General features: G+C 34.4%; 1 protein-coding gene across 1 annotated transcript; it reads right to left on the bottom strand.

The window, feature by feature from the left end:
- Positions 1–770: 770 nt before the first annotated feature.
- Positions 771–9581, bottom strand: LOC110739890 (calcium-dependent protein kinase 20-like). Its single transcript, XM_021920371.1, has 7 exons — positions 8210–9581; positions 6475–6618; positions 6229–6381; positions 4340–4455; positions 3430–3597; positions 987–1211; positions 771–854 (listed from the first exon to the last, which is right to left on the bottom strand). The coding sequence occupies exons 1-7, from the start codon at positions 9081–9083 to the stop codon at positions 771–773; spliced, it is 1764 nt and encodes a 587-aa protein (XP_021776063.1). The 5' UTR covers positions 9084–9581.
- Positions 9582–24625: the final 15044 nt, after the last annotated feature.

The raw sequence follows: 24625 nt of genomic DNA, 5'->3' as shown, positions 1-24625 counted from the left end.
CATTCAGGAAGAAATTTCACAACACTCTATCAGGATATGGGACAAGCATACCATCTTAAAGTTTCTGCCATTATCAAATTTACAATAACCATACAGTTTGTCAGTTTGAGGCATTTGTTAATACACATCCCTTGTTTTGTTGATAATTTTGCGTTTGAGTCTAGGTTACCAGCTTACCCCACTCCCTTTTGTAGAGTTCAGCTTAAAATGATTCCGAGCGGCCGATAGTCGGTATTTCCAACCATATTATATGGGACTCACAGCCTCACATAGACAATTGAAAGCTAGATTGCTAGAACCGAGCTGTATATATCATATAATCCAGCATTATAGAATGGTAAACTTCTCTACAGCTACATTGTTGTCTTAAACCACATTTGAACTTATATAGTAAATAAGTGTTGCCATAAAGTTCTAAGATGTGAAATATAAAAGCGGTCTTAATGTTAAGATGAAAGACTAATTAAAATGAAACTGAATCTTCAGCAAATTTCTAGCTGGCAAAAAAGATTCAAAGACTACGAACAAAAAAAATGTGAAAAACTATTTCAGCTTGTGAAAATTACATTAAAATCTAAGAAAAATTGTAGAACTATTTCTTGCTCATCTTTCCTTGTTCTCTCTACAAACCTTTGGGATTGAGATTTACAACAAAAACGCACTGTGCTGTTACAAATATCAACAAAACAATTTTCCAAGAAGCTACATGATATATATGTATAACAACTTTTTTATTTTACCAGGATCAGAATTTGAGAGCTAGCCAGTTTTCAAATGAGCCAATCCCTTTGCCTCAATGGAAAGCCAGTGTCTTGCATCATGGCCACAAATTCACTGTAGTCAATGTGTCCGTCCTGCAATGAATGAGAAATGTATTATAAGATCTCTCTTACACTTTAAGATAATATGTATAACTACCTGATATTTTCCTTCATAATGCCGAATGGAAGAGATAAACATATACAAAGGGATGATTAAGACTTTACATTATCCTGATCAACCTCACGGATCATCTCATCCAAGTGCACATCTCCCAAACCGAACTGCTCACAAGCCTGTTGGAGCTCATCCGGAGTGATATAGCCACTCCCATCTTTATCAAAGTATGAAAATGCAGCAAAAAGGTGATCCTCCTTTTGCACTTTATTTAGATGGAGCATTGCAGCCAGAAACTCGCCATAATCTATTGTGCCGCTGTTGTCAACATCCGCCTGCAATAAGAAAAGATTAATTTTGGTTCTGAAATAGCCATGTAAGCCATCTTTACCATACAGTCATACCATCGTAGTCATATATTTGCTCCATGTCAAGTTGCATAGCATGAAGCTTTAACTACAATAAATGACATAATGCTCTCAATTTTCTAGGAGTTTAAAGTTGTATGATATTTTCTTCGTTCTCTTTGAATCGCAATGTATTATTTCTAGAAAGTTGCAAAACAATTGCACAATTACTTTATTTGGCCAAAGGTTCACTCTATTTGGACTATTTCTCTCCACAACAGATGGGATCCACCTATTTATCTATCTGATCTCCTTGAAAATTGTGTATCCCCACACATTACAATTAAAAGAGAACAAAGGAAGTATAAAGGCATGAGCAATAGAACAAACCTCCAAGAGATTTGTTCACTTGCCACATCATCATCATACAAACCCCTCAGTTAACAAACCTTTCATCAACAATAGAAAAACCTGTTTAAAGGTTTATGTATGGGACCCACTGTCTATACAACTTATTAAATTTATCCAAACAAAAAATATAGAAAATCATTGGTTAAATAAAATAATTACTACTTTATGAAATTGATTAATTATGTATTAAATATTTAAGCATGAAATTTGGTTAAAAATTGATTAAAGTTTGAAGTATCTAAGGATAAATCAGCTACTATATTTTTAAACAACTTTTATACGAACCTTTGTGTATTTATATGTTTCATCAATTAGTTTAGTCATACGAACTTTTGTGTATTTATACAAATTATGTAATTAATTAGTCATATTTCTGTACAAAAAAATTTAACACTTGAATTTGTAACGTTACGAAATGAAAATACTTTGTATACCATACTTATGTCTGTGGATGAATATAACTTTACTGTAAATGAACATACGTACTTTGCATGCATGGAGTATTGGAGTTGTCAATTTGTCGTAAGTTGAGGCATGCATGGAGTATTGGAGTTGTCATAAGTTGAAAACACAATGACCCATTCGTATCCATGCATGCAATTATAGAGATCAATTGTCTCTTCAATGTTAAAAAAATAAAGTGGGCCCCAACAAGATTTATTTAAAAAACAAAAATAAAAAACATTAAAAAGGTAAAAGTGGGCCATTTGGAGCAAAATGAACTGGTTTGTATAAACAAACTTGTTGTTCATTTTGCTCTTCCCACGATAAGAGATTTGTCAACAAACCTCTAAATTGTTCCCACAAACCCAATGACAAACCTCTTATTGTGGACGCCCTAAAAAATTTTATAAGATGTCTGGAAAAAAGGTTTCTATTATGGCGTAGGACAGAACGCCTCAACTTTTTGTACCCAAATCAAAGATGTAAACACATTTCCTCTCCCCTACTCATCCCTGTAGCAGAGGCATAGTGAAGTTGATCCACAAGTTATGATATAGAATGCAATAATTTGTTCACAAAGAGCAGCTTATATTGTGCTCTCGAACACATTAGATTGAATCTAGTTTTGTTCGTAAGTATACTGCAGAATCTGGCCAGGCCATTAATTCTATCTATATATATATCATACCATCAGAAACAAAATATTATTTCACAAAGAGCCTCTTTACTAACTATACAGGTAGGATGTATAAACCCTAGACCCATGTGGGATTTTGATCAAACTAAATAACCAGGGATTAAGAACATTTCAAAAGCATGTTGACAACACGATATTGGCAATGTTCTCTAGAAGCTTATCTTCATCTCCAAGCCGCACCAAACTAACCCACCCTCCCCAGTGATTGCCAATACATATATACAAAACAGTTATGTTGACATAATACACAATAGGAATTGTCACAGCCTAGGTTTTGGTCACACCAAAGGGTTTTATGTATGTATATGCACTGTGCAGTAATGATTGGTCTGCAAGAGGCTTTCTATGGACAATCATTTAGTTAAAATAGAACTTCCCTGCCTATTACTAAAAGCTGCATCCTTCGCTGATTTAAGCATCTTCTCTAATTAACACATAACCTATCAGCCAATCACTTCAGACTTCAGCTTTTTGGTGATGTTAAAAAACAGTATAGATAGAGTGGAATCTAATAATCTATGCTTGTTAGCAGACATTCAAATGTAGACAGAAAATGGACATTTTCATTTAACATCGCCAATAACAATGACTGGAGAAGGAAAAGAAGACAATGAAGAGCTGCTTATGTGTAAATTTGAATTTAGCACAACTTACTGCTTGCATTAACCCGACGATTTCAGAATCCTTGAGATTGGCACCAACTTTTTCCAATCCCTTTTTCAGCTCCTCAAGGGTAATATGTCCGCTATTATCAGTGTCTATCATTTTAAACATTTCTTTCAGACCTGCAATCTCCTCTTCAGAAAGGTTCTCTGCAATAACCTGCAAAGATGATTATGAATTAAAGCCATCTTGGAGAAGAATAATTCAATCAAAATATTCCTATGTGATTTTTTGGTATTGACATATGAATATGATACCAACATTACCTCATCTTAATGGGCTTGGTAGTTTTGTAAGACTATGCCCTATTATGATGTTATACGTACTACCAACTGTTGAGGTTCATTTTAATATTTCATGTTTTCTCTTAATTAGCTATATATATAGATTAATGATGTCCAAATACCACTTCTACATTAGTCTTTAAAAGATTCTACTATTTTGAAAAGGAGGAACTTATTGTGGAAGAGTATATTCTAATTGGCCTGAATATTGTTCTAATGCTGAAGTTGATGCAGCTACTTAAACCTAAAAATGCAAATGACATGCTCTGCAAGCACTGGGGAGTCGTCAGTTGCATTTCGGTTAATATTTTTTATGGAAACATTCTCTCTGCTGTTATTGGAAGTGAAAATTCAAAGGTCTGCCACTACCTTCCCTTAACTCGTTAAGAATATGAACCTTTTCAGACATTATGGTGATGTTGATGAGTTTATCATCAAGATGTAGTGGCGTACAAAGTGGAAATATTTCATAGTCATTCAGATAGCCCGACTTGCATGACATGCTCAATTAACATTATGCATAGTACCACTACCATGGGCTAAATCCCATTTGAGCTTGTGACACATCAGTTTTAATTAGCCAGGCAGAATAGTTGGAATCCTAAATCAGAACATACCCTTATAGCTATCTTTTTTAGCTTGTTCATGGCAGAGAATTGTTTCAAACGAGAAAGAACAGCAGAGTCAAGAGGCTTATCAGGAGCCACACCACCAACCTGAACCCAAGGATGGCCTGTACACAAGAAGCTCGAAGATTATAATTCTATATGCAAGTATAATCATCAACTATAGTACCACCCACCGTATTACACTAATTAAAATTCTTTTACAAGAGATTTTCTCTAGCAAAGACAAGATAAAAAGTAAATAAATTACTTCTGGTGATCAAGCTGGTTACATGTACAGATGATAACTAGGAAAATAAGTCATCTTATATGCAGTGACTCTTGCTCCACTAGTACTTTTTCTCTTTGTTCTTATTTTGTGGAACAGAAACTTGCACATTCTATTCATCCTTTGTAACCTTGCCTCTCAATTCTGAAACCTTATATTGAGGTATGTAAAAGGTAAGAAGATGCCTTATTTATTTTATTTTATTTTTTACCTACTGATAGATATTAACAGGATTAGTGTGACCGATAATGTCTACATTGATACATGTATAAACAAGATCACTGGACTCGAGCAATAATAAGGAAAGAGTGAAAGACAAACAAGGTCTAAAGAGTAAAGACTGGAATATAACAAGATTTTATACAGAAGGAAAAACAACACAAGTATGATGTCCTAACCAAACCACCAGATTCAAAAGACTGAGATGCAATGAGGATTAGAAAGTAGGAAAATCTCTAAATGCTTAAAACACACAGGAAAAAATAGCAAAAATAGTCCTCACTCACTAGGCAATAATTTATCTGGTTCTTAAAGGTAACAAGATTTTGAATCAATAGATGCAAGACAGTAGAGTAAAGACATTATTGGGAGTAATTCAACTATTCAATTTACCATGTTAACAGGTAGAGGAGTTGTTAGAAACATGTACAGATTATTTATCATGACAGTCTGATGAGTTATTTAAATCAAGAGGGCCTTGTAAGGCAGCTATCTTATTGGCCACATAGTGATAATGAAAAATTTCATCAAGAACATGCACCTTGACAAGATCTAGACAATGGATGGAAAATCATATAGCTCAACTATTAAGAATTTCTCTAGTAAAGCAAAAAACCTACACCTGAGACAAACAAGTAAGCAAGAGCAAATCTATTTGATAGAGCAAGAATTTCTAAAAGTCAAATATGACCATCGAATCGCAGAGAACGATGTACCAGCAAATATTTGATTCACAAACATTTATATTGAAAACATAATTCTATTTATAAATGATGCAAAACTATGAAATGTGTCACGATTATTTGATGGAGCAAATCTTCTCACACTGAATAACAGAGACAGATGAAAGTAATAAAGATAAGATTTACAAACATTCTATTAACAAGATAATATAACAGAGAAGTGTGAAGTAGACAACGGTAAGATCATATAAAATATAATAAAGTCTAGATGGGCAATCCAGATTCTCGATTACACCTCATAGTCTGTCCACCAGGATATTTCCATGGATCTGCTGCTACCATATTTTTCTGAGAGAAAATCTGACAATAGGTTCATTCATTATTGCTGACAGTAAATGCTTACTACAACCAATAACAAAGTCTGCCTATGTTAACGCATGAAATTAAGAGAGGTACAAACCAAATCATTAGTTTAATTTAATTTGAACTTTTTCTTTACTTCCGGTATTATGTCCAGTCCTTAATACAGACTACAGAATTTTTCTGTGTACCTATTTAACTGTTGGTGAATTGACTACTTATTGCAAATAATTACCTTTAGCTTTGTGAATGCTTAGGACTAGCACATTTTTTGTGTAAATTTTCTAATTTGACATGAACATACACCAATTACAAACAAGAAGTTTCAGCATGTAAATCATAATACTCACAAAGAACTTGATGAGCTGTCAGCCGCTTCTTGGGGTCCCTTACAAGCATTTTTTTCATCAGGTCCTTAGCGCTATCGGAGATACTAGGCCATGGTTCAGATATAAAATCAAGATCACCTTTCATAACTTGCTCAAATATTCCTTGCTCCGTTTCTGAATCAAATACAAAGTAGTGCACCAAGTGAGCCAGATTTAATGCAGGTAAGCATATATAGAACGAGAAATAGGTTTAGCTGAAATACCAACCATCCCAGAATGGGGGCACACCACTAAGCAATATATAGATGATCACACCAGCACTCCAAACGTCACATTCTTGACCATAAAGTTTCCGCAAAACTTCAGGTGCCACATAGTACGGACTTCCCACTACATCTGTAAATGTTTCACCTGCATCATAAACCTTTTATTAGATATCTCACATCATAAACTAAGTTAACCATCGAATCACTAACCCATGGTAGCTAATGGGGCTCCCACACAGAAGGGGGTCCAACATACACAATTAAAAGTGGCATAACTAAGCAATTTTAGTGTATTATATTCCACCAAACAAAGACATCTTGAGGATTCTTGACTACCAAATTATCGAGAACTTGTAAAAGAACAAGAACTTCCTCCCAAATCCTATTCCTCAATGTATACATATCACTTTATAGAAATCATCGAGTTTACGCCATGTTAAATCAACAAAACACTGATTCTACTAAGCAACATTTATGTCTTAGCACAGCTAGCTATGGGATTACAACAAGATGGAATGGGGTTTGGAAACTTTGCCCAAAACACTGATTCTACTAAGCAACATTCATGTCTTAGCACAGCTAGCTATGAGATTACAACAAGATGGAATGGGGTTTGGAAACTTTGCCTGATAAGTTGCTGCGAGTATGGTAGCCCAACAATGCAATAATATAGTTTGGGAAGACAGGACGTCGAACACACTCATAGACAAAGAAAGAATGACATTGATGATGAGGCACATTGCTATGACCTCTGAAGAGTCAAATCCATATCCTGTATAACCAACAATCAATAGACGTGCTCAAATGTCAATTTATGGAAAAACAAAGGGTCATTGTGCTAGTGTCAAGGTGATGACTATGGGAAACAATGGCTAGTTCCAATACAGGGACCCAAGAATCAGTAAGCAAGGTCTTTTGGTGACAAAATTATATACCAGATCTTCATAAGTGGCTTCATAGTTCATAACAACTCTCAAAGACTCGATGATCAAGCTAGTTCCTACTTTCCCCATTGTTACGTTGACAGATTCATATATATGATGATCCCAATCACCCCATATTCTATTAAAAACTAAGCCTATAACCCATAAAATCAGTCACAAAGGTCACACTTGTATCCCACAAAAAGCCACCCCTATCTCACCATAGCCTTGCCTTATGCAAGGCCTACTTTAGTTAATATCATAAGAGTGCAAAAGCCAATTATTATTTGAATAAAAACTCAAGTTATAACATTATATATAAACTACTTCGATTTGATCCAAGAGCCGTTTCAATGTAGAATCACTGCCCAAATGCCATGCACTTCAAATAGCCCATATTTTATTCCAATAATACCGTAGCAAATTGATATACAAAGCCAAATCATAACAATAAATTTAGCATATTAAATTCCAAAACCAACTTAGATCACTACAAAATCTCCATTCGAACTTAAAAAGGGTTTTTTTTTTTTTTTTTTTTTTTTTTTTTTTTATGCGTGGATAAACAATAAGTTTATTACAGACCCTGTCCATGCAACACCAATCACTCGAATCACTCCCCAAATAACAATGGAATAATAAACTACTCTAACCACTTCAAATAACATGGCACTATTATGAAACAAACCCATTCATAACATTTACACTAAGCAAATTTGTAATACCAAAACTAGCTTTTATTGTGACCCGATCCACGCAATCCCCAAACACAATCAAACTACAATAATGTAATCCAACAGTCAAACAAAATACCTGGTTTAAAAAACACAGAAAGACCAAAATCAATAGTCTTCAAAGCAGAATCCTCATCATTATTAACAAACAAAAAATTCTCAGGCTTCAAATCTCTATGCAAAACCCCTAAAGAATGACAAGCCTCAACAACCCCAACAATAACCCTTGCCAACTCAGCCGCCTTTCGTTCCGAATAATGTCCACGTTGTATGATCCTATCGAAAAGCTCTCCACCAGCACACAAATCCATAACCACATGGACCGCCACGGCATCCTCGTACGCGGCAACAATGTTAATCACATTAGGGTTCCCTGCTAAATGATGCATGATCTGAATTTCTCTCCTTACATCCTCAATGTCCTCCATAGATGTTAGCTTCCGCTTCGCAATCGATTTACACGCAAATTCTTTACCTGTGCTCCTCTCAACGCACATGAAGGTGGTACCAAATTGACCCTGACCTAGTTTCCTGCCCAGAATGTAGGTGTCTTTAAGGTTGCCGGTTTTCCGACCAAGAACAGATTCTAGTTGTAACCCCATGCTGGAAATCCGCCGCACGTGGTGGGTCGTGCCGGGTGGTGGTGGTGGTGGTTTCTTGTCGGTGGTGGTGGGTGTTTTGGGGGAGGGTGGATTGGTAATTTCCTTTTGGGTTGAGTTTTGGATGAGATCATTGCTAACGTTGTTATTGTCGAAGTTTTGGTCGGTGTTAACGTTGTAATTGTCGGCATTTTTGTCGGTGTTGAGGTTGGTGTCGGAATTTTTTTCGGTGGTGGTGGTGGTGACGGGAGGAGGAAGGGTGTTTCCCGGCGCACGGGGACGCCACACGGCGGCGGTAACTGAATCGAAAAAACTGGACTTAGTTGTTGTGGGCCCTGAGCTTGTGTTCCCCATCTGGAAAATAATTATTTTATTACAGAATTGAATTAATTGGGTATGGTTAAAAAAATCTTAAAATATGAAAATTAATCATGTTTTTATGTGGGTAATTTTTTGATTTTGTAGGAATAAAAAGAGGAAATTGTTTAACAATGACTTTATTTTTGTCCAAAAAAATTAAATAAAAGATTTTAGCTGAAAATGAAAAACCTATTAAAAAAAAAAATACTCCCTACATCCCGTAAAATTGCATTGTATTTTTTTTTAGACCGAATTTTTAAGAACTATGTGACACGTGGTAATTTTCATTTTTTTTCTTTTTTTATATTTTTGTATTGAGGAAAATAATTTTCACTTTTAGTTCTTTACTAGATTAGACTCTTGCTTTGCACGATTTAATTAATTTTTATTATCATGCATAAAATAAAGTTTTATCGTTTGTGTAAAAAGGAGTGGTAATTTTTTCTGTTAGAAAAATGTATAGTGTAGGTTAAAAAATTAAAATAAATGATGACATCACACATAGAAAATGGAGGAAAATTTTTTAATTTTAGAATGACACGTAGGATAATTTGAGGGTTGATGATGTCAGCAATGTTTTATTTTAGTAATGGTTAATAAATATAACTAGGTTAAGTCTTGTGCATGTACGATAACACTATATAAAATTAAAAGAAAAAAATTATTTCTAATTACAAAATAAGATGAAAAATACGTAATTACAAAATAAAAATAAAATTATATCACACTACGACAGATGAGAATTGATGTTTAGGCTTAGTTTTAATAGGCAGGTTAATTTATAAATGGTTAAGTCAAGATACGAGAGATGCGATTTAATACCGCTAGGTTAATTCTATGATTATAATATGGAGCGAAAGCCCTTTATAATCTAGTTAATTTATGCATTGATAATTGATTGTTGTCCTTCATCCCGGAATATTATTCATTGGTGAACTTATGCCCTATGTTTTTATTTTATTGATATTCTCTTAGTCTTATTTGCTCAGTTTAATTAGTCCCCTTAGATTAATTCACATAATTTCATACTTGTTACTTGATAATTTAGATTATAATAATTTATTAGGAATAAAAGAACATTATTTCCCCGTGGATTCGACCCTACTTCCACTACTAGAAATAGGCAGTTTTCCGAGGGAATCGTTCCGACGGACCTAAATTCCGTCGGAAAATCCGAACTTTCCGACAAAATTAGGGTATGTCGGAACATTCCGTCGGAAAAGGTTCGTTACGACGGAAGGAAAATCCGTCGGAATTCTTGCGACGGAAGTTAAATCCCTCTGAATAATAGGCTTCCGACGGAATATTCCGTCGGAAAATTAGGTTCCTACGGAATTTAAATCCGTCGGAAATTTCCTACGCAATATTCCCTCGGAAAACCCAAATATATATATAAAAAAAATAAAAAAAAACCGGAAATTTTTAAGCCTTTAATAAGAATAAAAAAAAATAAAAAAACAAAACATAAAACCCGGAATTTCGTTGGGAAACCTAATCCTCTTCTTTCCGCCTCTTTTCCCTATCTCTCTCCTCTCCTCTCATCTTCTCCCTTTCTCTCTCCTCCTTCCTCTTCTCTTCCTCTTCTTCTCTAATCTCCTCTCCTCTTCTCTAATCTCCTCTCCTCTCCTCGATCTTTTCCCTTTCTCTCTCCTCTTTCCTCTTCTCTTCCTCTCTGATCTCCTCTTTTACAACAACAACAACAATCAACAAAAGGGGGTCGCACGTCACCGTCAACAACAAGCAACATCAGCCGCAACATCAACCGCAACAACCACCGTCGCCAGCCACATATTTCAAGTTTTTTTATTTTTGTAGATCTTTTAATTTAGGTTAGAGTGTAGATGTAGTTAATTTTGAATGTAATTATAATTGTGTAATTATATAATTTTTTTTATTTTCGTTGTTTAATTTTCGATTTTTTGAATTTTCGGTATTTTATAAATAAATTGTGTTAATATAATTTTGTTTATTTGGGTTTTATTTCGGTTGTTTAATTTCTGATTTTCTTGTTTAATTTTCGGATTAATTTGCTTGATTTTTTGCGTTTATTTGGGTGAATTTGTTTTTTTTTTTGGATTTTTTGAGTTAATTTGGTTTTAGTTGTGGGTGGTGGTGGTGGGGTGGGGGTGGTGGGTTACGGGGTGGCGGTGGGGTTAAGGGTGGTGGGTGTATGGGGGGTCTGTGTGGGGTGGGTGGGTGGTGGTTTGTTGTGTATGGGGGGGGTATGTGTGGGTGGTGGGTGTATGGAGAGGTTTGTGTGGGGTGGGTGGTGGTTTGCTGTGTATGGAGGGGTAGGGGGGTCTGTGTGGGGTGGTGGGTGTATGGGGGGGTCTGTGTGGGGTGGGTGGGTGGTGGGTGGTGGTCCGTTTCTGTGGGGTGGGTGGTGGTCCGGGTCTGTGGGGTGGGCTGGTGGCGGGGGTGGGTCTGGGTGGGGCAGGTGTGGGCTTTTTTTTTTTATTTTTTTTATTGGCTTTTCTGATGGAATATTCCGTCGGAATATACCACCTTCGACGGACTATTCCGTCGGAAGGAGTTTAGCTTCCTACTAAATATTCCGTCGGAAGCTTCTCTTTTTCCTACGGAATATTCCGTCGGAAGATTCTCTTCTTCCTACGGAAAAGTTTCCGTCGTAAGCTTGCGACGGACTTACGATTATAGTCAAACTAGGGTCCGACAAGATATAATCCGTCGGAAAACACTGTTCCGACGGAAATGGCCGTTTTTCCTACAAAGGGTCTTCCGACATCACGTTCCGACGGAAATTCCGTCGGAACAGTGTTTTTCAACGGATTTCAGGGTGTTTCGGACGGAATTTTTCCGTCGGAAATGTCCTGTTTTCTAGTAGTGTTCCCTATCTATTTTAGTTAGTGGTTTTAGGAATTACTTTTGATTAGGTGATACGACTAAACCCTGGCATCTCTCTGCACAAGGAAGCTCCATAATTTTCAATGGCGACTGATTAATCAATTTAAAAGTTTGACAATTTCAATTTTATCTTCTTCACAAGTACGAATAATTTCGATTAAAGAATTTGAAGGCTCGATAATTATCAAGGTTTATTCATCTTTTCAATTTCGATTTTACTGCTCTGAAAATTTCGAATTGCATCAATTATTGAAAATTTTCGAATTTCATGAATACAACGAAAAACTTGATAGTGATTCTAATGATCTCATATTAAACTCATCATCAAAAATTAAGAAATAATATTCGATTTTAGTAATTGAGAATTTTCAATTGTTCAGATAATTTTCGATTCTATTGCATTGATGACATATTATGAGTTCCTTGAGCTACTTGCTTGCACACAAGCCCCACCCCCTTCTTGGTTTGTTGACTGCACACCAACCCCACCCCCTTCTTTCACTTGCCTGCACAAACCTATCCCCCTGCCCCCTCCTTCTTTTGCTTGCAGTTCTGTTTTCAGAAACTGATTACAGTTCTTATTTAAGATCTAATTTCAGTTTTAATTGTGAGTAAGTGAGTGTTTGTGTGTGTTTGTGTGTGTGTGTGTGTCTGTGTGAGTGTGTGTGTCTGTGTGTGTGTGTGTGTTTTATTTGTGGTGTTGATGAATTGAAGAGAGTAATTGGACTGGAAGTTGCAAAAGTAAGTGAAGGAAATCAGACTAGAACATTTGTTGTATTTAATCCAACTAACTATGACACCACATGTTCTTGCAAGCTGTTTTATAGGCAAGGAATTTTGTGTAAACATATGATTTGGGTTTGGAAAGCAAAAAGGTTTGAAACCATTCCTGAGTAGTATATACTACACAGATGGACTAATATGGCACTGAAGAAACCAATTTTTTACTTAGGAGGAAATCTGTTGGAGCAATGTGCTAATATAATTGACAAGAAAAAATTGTTAAATGATTTATGATCATAGATACACACTTGTGTAAGTTTGGCAGAAGGTAATGTTGAAGATATTCAAGACCTTGTGATAAATTTTTAAGGATTAAGAAAGGATTTGGAAGCTAAGAGGATTGCAAGAAATAATGAAACAAGAGCTGGAAGTGCAAAAAAACAAAAACCAAGACATTGAGCTATTGATTGGAGCTAGTGTGCCAACTAAAATATTTGTCAAACCTCCAAAAATTTTAAAAAATAAAGGGACAGGAGTTCATGTATCAAATGAAGAGACTTCAAATAAGAAAGGGACTGAGTTTGATGTGTCAAAAGTTGAAACAAGAGGTAGAAGTGCAAAAAGGCTAAAGGGAGAAAAAGAAAAGGTTGTAGAACAAAACCGAAAAAGAAGAGATTATGCAGAGGTTGTGGTGAATGGAGTCATCATGGTATTAGAAATTGTCAAAAAAAAGTGTAATGATACTTTTATATACATATAAGATTTAATATTTTTAGCACATGCCCTCATTATTTATTGAACATATAGAAATTTTGTTGAATTTTATATTCAATAATATATTTTTAATTTTATATTGCTAATAATTTAATGAGCAAATTAGCTATTGAATGAACTTGCAGCAATTGATTCTATCATTGAATCAAATGATGAATCTTTGGTTGCAAATCAATGATAAATAACCTACAATATTTTGATCATTTGATAAATAAGCAAAAATTAGTTGCTCATTTGTTAAATGACCAAATAGTTAGTTGCTCATTTGTCAAATGAGCAAGCATTTCTTTGCTCATTTGTCAAATGAGCAAACATTTCTTTGCTGAATTAATAAATGAGCAACAATTATTTTCTCATTTGTCAAATGAGCAAATAATAATAAGTTACTCATTTGTAAAATAAGCAAACAATTTTTTGCTCATTTAGCAAATGAGCAAATAGTTAGTTGCTCATTTGTCAAATGAGCAAAAACTTAGTTGCTAATTTAATAAATGAGCAACAACTTAGTTTCTCATTTGTCAAATTAAATAAGCAAACATTTCTTTAATCATTCATTAAATCAGCAAGCATTCTTTGCTCATTTGTGAAATGAACAATCAATTCTTTGCTCACTTGAAAAATGAGCAAATATTTCTTTACTCATTTATCAAATGAGCAAATATTTCATTGCTCATTTGAAAATGAGCAAATATTTCAAATAGACGCTAGGTATAAATGACAAAGTATTTCAAGTAAAAACTTAAAAAAGATCCAATTTCGATTTAATATAACCACCACAAAAGTCACCATAATCAAAAGGGTAGCCTCTTGTTAAATTAATTATTTACATCATTCAAAGACTAACAAAGATCCAATTTTGATTCAAACTAAGTATCTAATTTCGATTCAAATCAACACTACTAAACTGCTTACAGGTTGATAAAATCATTCTTTCCCTACTTCCCTAGGCCTAGAAAGCCAAATCAACACTACCAAGTATCTAAATCAATACTACCAAGTAAAATATTGAGGTTTCACTAACAAGTAGTTTTCTCCGGCCTTTTCTTCTTGGCTCCTTCAGCCTTTTCTTCTTTAGCCTTAACAGAAACTTTCTTCTGCTTTTTCTTCTGAGGAATTTCTTTAACAGACTGAATTGTGTTTTCTTCATTGAAATTATTGATAGGATGTACTTCACACGAAGTTTTTCCATGATCATCACCTGTAAGAAATAAAATAGAAAAAATAAAGCAACAAGAAAATTTTTACAAATATAAATGCAAGAAGGAGGGTGAAGGTGGAGCAGAAGAATATAATATATAATGTAAACCATCTTAGCAGGAAGCATTTAAAGCTAATAATAATATTGAAAAGGGCAAGTTAACCTATCCCAATATCTTATACTTACATGAGCTTTTTAATATAACCTATGTATATATATATTGGAGTCGCATCATATCACCAGTTGCATTATTTAATAAATTATAAATCAGGAAATGAGTAATAATTATTGAAAATTATGCAACTGAACAGAAACTATTACACATTTTCTATAGTAATTATTCTTTACTCTTTTTCAAAATGAGCAAAGAACAATTTGCTCATTTGACAAAATAAGCAAAGAACAATTTGCTCATTTGAAAAATGAGCAAAGAATAATTTTCTCATTTGAAAAATGAGAAAATAATTGCTTGCTCATTTGACAAATGAGCAAGATTTATTTGCTCAATTAACAGATAAGCAAATAAAAATTTGGTCATCTGATAAATTATCATTGAATAAGCAAATAAGACCATAACATCTTATTATTAATGATACTATAATATGAAAGGCTTACATTATTCTTCTTCAAACCTGAAGCCCACTCTGGCAAACCCAAGTATGTTTCCATAAGCCTCGTCAATGCAACTCCACAGTGCAAATGATTGATATCTGAAGACTTCCAAGGAGAATAAATCACAACATACTCCATGCGCTTGATAACATAGAACTCTATACATTCCTCCATATTGCATAAAATTGGAAAATGCACTTCTCTGAAAATAAACACATCAAATGAGCAAACATAATAAATTTTGTTTGCAGATTTTCAAGTCTAAAATTACATAGTTGAACCAACAAACAAAGTTACAACACTTGACCTCTATACTAAACTTTGTAACAAATTATCAAACTTCACAAATTGACTGCAACTCCCACTACTAGAAATAGGCCGTTTTCAACGGATCTAAATTCCGTCGGAAAATTTGAACTTTCCGACAGAATTAGGGTCTGTCAGAAAATTCCAACGGAAAAGGTACGTTACGACGGAAAATTCGTCGGAATTATTGCGACGGAAATTAATTCCCTCGAAACTATAGGCTTCTGACGGAATATTCTGTCGGAAAGTTAAATTTTCAACGGAATTAAAATCCGTCGAAAATTTCCGACGAAATATTCCCTCGGAAATCCCAAATATTCCGACGGATTATTATTCCGTCGGAAATTTTCGACGGAATTTCCGTCGGAATCTTATATATATAAAAAAAAAACTTAAATACCCGAAAACCCTAATCCCCCTCCCCTTTCATTTCTCTTTTCTCTCTCCTCTCTTCTGCCTCTTTTCCCTTTCTCTCTCCTCTCCTCCTCTTTTCCTTCCTACTTTTTCTCCCCGTAATCTCTCTCCTCCTTCCTCCTCTGATCTCTTCTCCTTCTCCTTCCTCCTTCTTCTCCCCGTAATATCTCTCCTCCTTCCTCCTTCTTTTCCCCGTAATCTCTCTCCTCCTTCTGCCTCTGATCTCGTCAACGTCCGCCATTGTCATTTTTAAAGGTTTTTAAGGTCAATTTCGACCAAGAAAACTCTAAATCTAGATGTTTCTTGGTCGAATTTGGCCTTATTAACCAAGTTTGAGGTGAAGTTCAAACCTATTTCAAATTTGAGGCAAGGTTTCGTGATTTTAATTTTTTTTGTTTTTTTTGAATTGGTGAAATTCGATTTTCGGTTGGTTTTTGTGGTAGGTTTCGGACGGTTTGGGTGGTGACGGTGGTGGTTTGGGAGGGTTGGGAATGGCGAGGTGGGTGGTGGTGGTGGGGATATGGGATTTGTGGTTAATTTCGAACGGTTAGGGTTGGTTTTTGTGATAGGTTTCGGACGGTTTGGGTGGTGATGGTGGTGGTTTGGGAGGGTTGGGAATGGCGAGGTGGGTGGTGGTGGTGGGGATATGGGATTTGTGGTTAATTTCGAACGATTTAGGTGGTTTTGATGGTGGTTTGGATGGCGTGGGTGTTTTCGGGGGTGGTGGGTGCGTGTGGTGGGTGGTGTGCGTTTGGTGGGTGGTGACATGTGGTGGGTGGTGTGCGTTTGGTGGGTGGTTTGAGTGGTTTCGGCAGAGGGTATGGGTGCGTAGGGGGGCAGGGGATGGGTAAGCCTGGTGTGGTGGCGCTGGGGGTGGTGGAAACCCCATTTTTGTTTTGTTTTTTTTAAAGCACTTTCCGACGGAATTTTCCGTCGGAAGATAGGCTGTTTCTGACGAAATTTTCCGTCGGAAGATGGGCAGTTTCCGACGGATTTTTCCGTCGGAAAATAACCCATACCGATTCCGTCAGAAACTTGCGACGGACTTCCAAATTAAGTGAAACTTGACTCCGACAGAACCTATTCCGTCGGAATGGACCTTTTCGACGGAAATTCCCTCGGAATATAGCGAAATTACAAATGGTAATGCGACGGTGCGTTCCGATGGAATTTCAGGGTTTTCCGACGGATTTTTTCCGTCGTTGATTGGCTGTTTTCTAGTAGTGTCCAAACAGAACATGCTTTTCATCAGATATGCTATACAAAATCAAAAGCCTAATATTTCATAAATGAGCAACAAAACATAAAATGAGCAAGTTTTATCCAAACAATAAGTATTATAATGAACAAGAAAACATAAAATGAGCAAATAAGAAAACACATACATTTTCCTTTCCCAAGGTACAGTCGTGGAATCTTTAGCATTGGTAGAATCCATAGCATTAGTAGAATCCATGGCAACCGAAGATTCCATAGCACTAAATAGTTCTACAATTATTTTAAAAACCGAAAAAAATGTAAGCTAATTAAAACAAAGGAAAAATCAAACTAAAATCAAGTTAATAATTAGGCAAATAAAACTAAAATCAAACTAAATTAAACTAAAATCAAGTTAATAATTACTAAAGTCAAGGAAAAATGAAAACCATAGCAATCAGTTCTAGGTTTCCAAAAAAAAAAAACAAAAAAAAAATGTAAGATAATTACTAAAGTGAAGCAAAATTCAAACTAAAAACACTTAATAATTACTCAAATAAAGCTAAAATCAAACTAAAATCAAGGTAAAACACACAAATAAAAAATAATTAGTCAAATCAAACTAAAATCAACTTAATAATTATTCAAATAAACCTAAATTAAAATCAAACTACAATCAACGTAATAGCACAAATAAGCAGTGTTATCTAGGTTTCCAAAAATATGAAAAAAATGTAAGATAACGAAAATAAAGCAAAAAATAAACTAAAATCAACTTAATAACTACTCAAAAAACGAAAATCAAACTAAAATCAACGAAAAACACAAAGTAAAACATAATTGACACAAATTAATAAAAGTAAACAAATGAAACTCATAAATGATGTACGAAGAATGTAACTGAATGTGAGGTAAAAATGATTGAAAAAAACGAAAGTATAAATGATGTAGTCACCTTGACGAAGAATTGATGAAGTTTGAAGAAGAATTGATGAAGAATTAGAGCAAATAGCAGAGAATAGAGAAATTGAAGGAGGAGAGAGAAAATAATGCGTCAAAATGAAGGAGGAGAGAGAAAACGCTGGAATTTTGTTTTTGAAATTATGTTTGACCGGGATAAGAGGTAGACATTGGATGCAATTGATCCAACAATTGTAATATGTTCTCACATAAGGGATGTGTTCTCACATGATCCCATTATATATATATAGTGATATTGATATTGCATATAGTAGTAAAAAATAATTAAAAATTATCAAAAAATATTGTACATCTATTGTTTTTTATTTGTTGCCGTGAATTATTTGCAAACCCTAAATCTACACCAGTTTCTTATTGCTACGCATTTCTCTCTTTCAAGTTATGGATAAAACTAGTCAAAAAGAGTTTGACATTCAAGATCATGGTGTTGGTAAGTGAAATTCTAAGGTTGTAGATGTTGGTAGAGGTGATCATTAATCAATGGTCCAACCCGCTAGCCTGATCGATCCAGCCCGAAGCAAGTTTGGGCAAGCCTAGAAACATGTTTTTAATTAAAAAATTCAAACCCAACACAAAAAAAATCGAAAAGCCCCGATTTAGCTAAACAAGACTGATACTTTTTTTTGCGGGTTTAGGTATGATATCTTATGCTAAGTCCTATCCTGACTCAGACAAGCCTAAAGACATGTTTTTGATTAAAAATTCGAACCCAACACGAAAAAACCAAAAAGCCTCGATTTAGCTTAACAAGACTAATACTCTTTTTTTTTGCGGATTTAGGTATGAATGTATGAAATCTTATGCTTAGGCCTAGCCCAGCCCAAATTTTGATCACCTCTAATTTGGTGGGGAATTACAAAAGGGTGAAACTGAGGACATTTATTTTACTTTACCCTACTATGTGCTTGGGTAATGATTCGGTTGGGCCTTTTCAAGTAGTATATGAAATTCAATAAGAGAGTAGTTCTATGGTTGAGCCCCTTAACAATTAGGACCATGAATCGAATAATCAATGCATGTGAATTGAATAATCGACAAGGAACATATGGAGATCACACAAGAGGGTTACTTCGTCAGGGGTTACTCGATCGGTCGGGGGTTACTCAGTTAGAGTAACACTATCTAGCTGAAAAAAGTGGTCTAGATGCTTATCCGGTTAGTATTTTGGTATGTGGTCAGCCACACAGAAAACACGCGGTTAATTTATCTATTGAAATTAAATTTAAATTAATTATTAAATTTAATAATCTATATATATTAAAACTCAATGGGAAGACATGAACCCGCCATGTGTCATCATGACTAAACAGGTGATGTGGCGCCATGTCATACAATTATTGTTATTCATCTAACAAAAACGATAGTTACCATTAATGTTCGAATTCATGACCTCATGCTCAATATACTTTAACTTTATCCACTGCTCCAATAACACATCTTATGTCTATAATGTTTTGGTAAAAAAAACTTAACCATATTCATAAACTTGAAGATTTGATAACAAAAAAAATCTAATTTCTTTTTTTGCTCATACATAAAATTAAACCTATAGCTATTTTTTGTATATGTATCCCAAATATGTATCTATGTTCAATAGTGATTGAAAAAATATATTTTAATTAATACGAATGCTATAGTAAATGTAACTAATTTCATCTATATTTATATTTCATCACATAATTTTTATTACTATGTTTAAAAGCTCATTTTCAATTTATATTATATCAGGGCAATGCGGAACTTGTATGTTTGGATGTTTTTTCTCAAAGCATTATTGCTTTGGCGGATAGTGATTTAATATAAATGCCCCTAACGCTTTCCTTCATACATATATATATATATATATATATATATATATATATATATATATATATATAATCAAGATCATGTGAGAACCAAGTCCTATAATAGGAACTAGGAACTCATCTGAGCCATTGATTCATTTGATCTGACGGCTGAGATGTTGTCCGCCTTTTTGTTGAGTAATGGCATTTTGGTAAATTTGTTGAACAAGAAGAATGACTACCCTAAACTCCCTTTTTCCATAATCACTTTCTCTCTCATCAATTCATTTTCTCTCCTCCTACAAACTCTCTCTTCTCTTATGATTTCTCTAATCTCTTCACGCACTCTCAATTTTGCTGATTTTCATCTTTCATCTTCGTGCATCGTTCTAGCAAGTTTATGGGCAAGTAAGTTGGTTAAGTTGTCATTAGTATTGCTTTCTATAATTTAATTCGATTTTGAAACCATTTTTTGCGATTTTGATTTCGAAATTAGGGTTTTTCCAATTATTTGTTTGAGTATTTTTAGTATCGATAAAGTTTAAAAATTAGGGATTTTGCTATTTTTGTTTGATCAATGTGTGTTTTCTCTTTGATTCATAATCAGATCAATATTTTGTGTTGTTTTGGTATCAATTTTAGGATCTATGGTTATTATTTGTAATTATTAACTCTTTTTATTTTAGTATTTTTTGAATTCATACTATATAAATATAGATGATTTATTGAAATTTAAATAAGTTCTTGCCTTAAAGTATTTAATGGTAGTAGGCTCTATTGTTGTGGCTTAGTTCGATTGTGAATATAGATGATTTTGAGTTAAAATTGTAGAATGTATAAACTAATCTTATTAAAGAGTAGCGTTGGCCTTTATGTGTAAATACAGCTTGAGTTTCATTGAACAAAGTGTATGGTTCTAGTTCCATTAAACTCTTATTTATCTAACAATGATAACCAAATTAAATGCAGTAAGAATTTTTGGTGGTGTTGGCTCAAATAGTTTTACTGAGCAAAGCTGGGGTTTTCAACCCTCACATTCTTGCACCACTTCTATATATTAAGCTTTGGATGAATGCAGAAGAAAGTAATAGAAAATTAATAGCTCAATAAGATCACATTTGTGCATTGTATGTAATATCAAATAAAGCTTACATCTGTGTGCAACCTAAGAGGTGTAACAATGTTATGTATAGCCAAATCACTAATCTATTAATTGTTAGAGTAGTCTTCATAATAGGTTTTGTGAATGATGGGAAATTAGTCCCACATTGGTAGAATAGAAGTTGGTTGTATAGGTTAATCTATATAGCTAAATGTTTGATGGAAGTCCCACATTGGTAGAATAGAAGAAATTAGCTTGTTCAATTCTATTTAACTTGTTGAAAAAAGTTCCACATTGGTTGAATAGAGGATATTAGCTTACTCTATTCTATTTAACTTGATGTTGGGAAGAAACTCCCACATTGGTTAAATAGAAAAGTTTAGCTTGAAACTAGTCTATAAGTTACTCTATTCTATTTAACTTGATGTTGGGAAGAAGCTCCCACATTGGTTAAATAGAAAAGTTTAGCTTGGAGCTAGTCTATAAGTTTAATATTTGGAGCATAACAAAATTTTAACGTGTGTCATGGTTTATGACCACGGGCCCGATCGGGCGGGCTTTGCCCGGTTGGGCGCGAACATATACTTAGAAAAATAATATTTGCTCGCACGATAGGGCTAAGTTAGCCCGGTCGGGCGTGAGAGCAAACTTATTTTCTGAAGTATAGATGGCCCGATCGGGCACGAGCCTAGTTAAAATATTTGTCTGTTTATTTTCCCGATCGGGCGGGCTTGGCTCGATCGGGCGAGTGTAAGCAGTTACTTTCCTACGGTTAAATTGATTAGGATAATAGTGACTATTCATTAAAAGTCAGATTATCTTAATTAATTATTTTTTGGAAATAGTAACTCTTGGATTAAAAAGACTGTTCATTATATATTTTAATGGCTCCAAAATTATAACTGACATTTTTTCTTTTTACTTTATCTTCTTCTTCCTTATCTATTCTATTGTTCTTAAAGTGTTCTTAGGGAGTTCAATGACATTGCTTTAATTGATCTCGAACTTAGGGAAAATCCTGGAAGCATATTAATCGGTAACCCATAGCAATCATAGGGGGGTTATAATTGCTTTAAGGACAGTGTAAACACGTCCCTAATCCTTCATCCCCATAATTATTTTCCAACAATCTTAAAGCAATTTTAAATTCTATCATGGACAATGTCATGAAGAATGTTGGTGACGCTACCAAACTTGATCGATTCAATGGTTCCAACTTTACTCTTTGGAAGGAGACCATGAAGTTCTTTCTCATCACAATGAAGTTGTTCTACATCCTTGACGTTGATCTTAAGCCCATTCCCAAACCGAAGGAAGATGAAACTGATGTTGTGAAGGCTGAACGCAAAAAGCGTGTTGAGGACGAAGCACTATGCAGAGGATACATTCTGAATCATCTTTCAGACCGTTTATATGATCTCTACATACCAATGAAGAATCCAAAGGAAATCTGGGACTCTTTGGAAACTAAGTACAATTCAGAAAAGCAAGGGGCAGATAAGTTTATTACTATGCAATTTTTTGAATTTACTATGAACGATTCTTCATCTATATTAGACCAAGTTCATGAATTTCTTATCTTAGCCTCTAAATTTAAGGATCTTGCTATAACCATTCCGGAAAAACTACTTTGTGGGGGGAGTAATTGCAAAATTACTCGCTAGTTGGAATGATTATAGGAAGAAACTTTTGCATACTTCTGAGGATTTTACTTTGGAACAAATTCATAAACATTTACGGACTGAAGAGGAAACTCAAAACCATGATAAGAAATCTGATGGTGGTTCTAGTTCCAAAGTAAATTATGTAAGTAATGATCAGAAGGGGGGAGGCAAGAAAAGAAAAGCTAATAATCAAAATAAGCAGAAAAATTCCAACAAGAAGCCTAGAAAGTATTTTTCCGATGTTGTTTGTTACAAATGTGGAGAAAAAGGGCACATTAAAAAATATTGCAAGAACCCTAAGAAGACTAAAAAGCAGAAGGAAGGTGGTGAGGCAAATATTGTAGAAAATAACACCAATGATATTGTTGACATGATTTCTGAATTAAACATTGATATGATTCAAGAAATGCATATGGCTTCGCTCACTACTAGTGATGATTGGTGGTATGATTCGGGTGCTACAACACATGTGTGCAACAATAAGGCTCTTTTCAAGACCTACACCGATTATTCCCCTGATCATGAAGTTCTTATGGGTGATCATCATTCTTCCAAGGTCCAAGGTTCTGGAACAGTTGATGTGCAATTTTCTTCTGGGATGAAAGTCATTCTCACCAATGTACTTCATGTGCCTCAAATTAGGAAGAATTTAATTTCTGGTTTTATGTTGTCTAAGAAGGGTTTGAAAGTTGTAATAGAATCTGACAATGTAATTCTATCTAAGGCTGGAACCTTTTTTGGAAAGGCCTATGCTCGTGATGGAATGTTCAAATTATCTATCAATAAACTTGAAAATTCTGCTTACTTTGTTGTGCAAAATCTAGAATGTGTTTCTTTCAATTTATGGCATAATCGTTTAGCACATACTAATTATAAGACTATGAAAATTATGTCAAATAGTGGTATGATTTCTTATGGCAATGATAGTCATGATAAATGTGAAGTTTGTGTGCAATCGCGCGAAAATGAAGAGAAAACCTTTTCCTAAAGTTGATAGAAATACTGAAATATTAGAACTTGTTCATTCTGATATTTGTGAGTTCAATGGAAATTTGACTAGAGGTGGTAATAGGTATTTCATAACTTTCATTGATGATAGTTCTCGTTTTACCTATGTTTATTTGCTAAAGACAAAAGATCAGGCATTTGATATGTTTAAAGTGCATAAAGAAATGGTAGAAACACAAAAGGATAAGAAAATTAGATGTTATGAAGTGATAGAGGTGGAGAATATTTTCCCACGGAATTTTCTAATTTTTGTGAATCTAATGGCATTATACATCATATTAGTGCCCCATATAGACCCCAACAAAATGGAGTGGCTGAAAGAAAGAATGGTGTCTTAGGTGATATGGTAAATGCCATGCTTGTTAATGCAAATTTGCCGCTTAATTTGTGGGGGGGGGGGGGGAAGATTTACTAACCGCATGTCTTGTACACCATAGAATTCCTTCTAAGAAAAATAAAGTATCTCCATATGAGTTGTGGAAAGGAAAAAAACCTAATATTAGTTATTTTAGAGTTTAAAGTTGTGTTGCATATTATAAGGTTCTTGAACCTAAGAAAACTAAATTAGGTCCTAGAGCTTTAAAGTGTGTTTTTTTGTGGGATATGCTAAAATTCAAAAGTCTATAGATTTTTGGATTTGGATTCCAATGTTATAGTAAAATCACGAGATGCTGAATTTTTTGAGAATAAATTTCGTGGGGATTCCATAAACATTGATGATTCGGCACTACCATAAGTTTCTCCTAATAATGTTTCTAGCTCAAGTAATGTTAGAAAATTGTCCGATTTCTCTATTGAACTTAGAAGATATGTAAGGGCAAGGAAGGAGAAATTTTTGGGTCCAGATTTTATTGATTCACAAGCTATTCTTTTTTGTAGAAGGTGATAGATGTGAGGTTACTAATAAG

The sequence above is a fragment of the Chenopodium quinoa genome, unplaced genomic scaffold, assembly GCF_001683475.1.
Source record: "Chenopodium quinoa cultivar QQ74 unplaced genomic scaffold, ASM168347v1, whole genome shotgun sequence".
NCBI lineage: Eukaryota > Viridiplantae > Streptophyta > Magnoliopsida > Caryophyllales > Amaranthaceae > Chenopodium > Chenopodium quinoa.
This window is presented reverse-complemented; position numbering and strand designations above follow the sequence as displayed.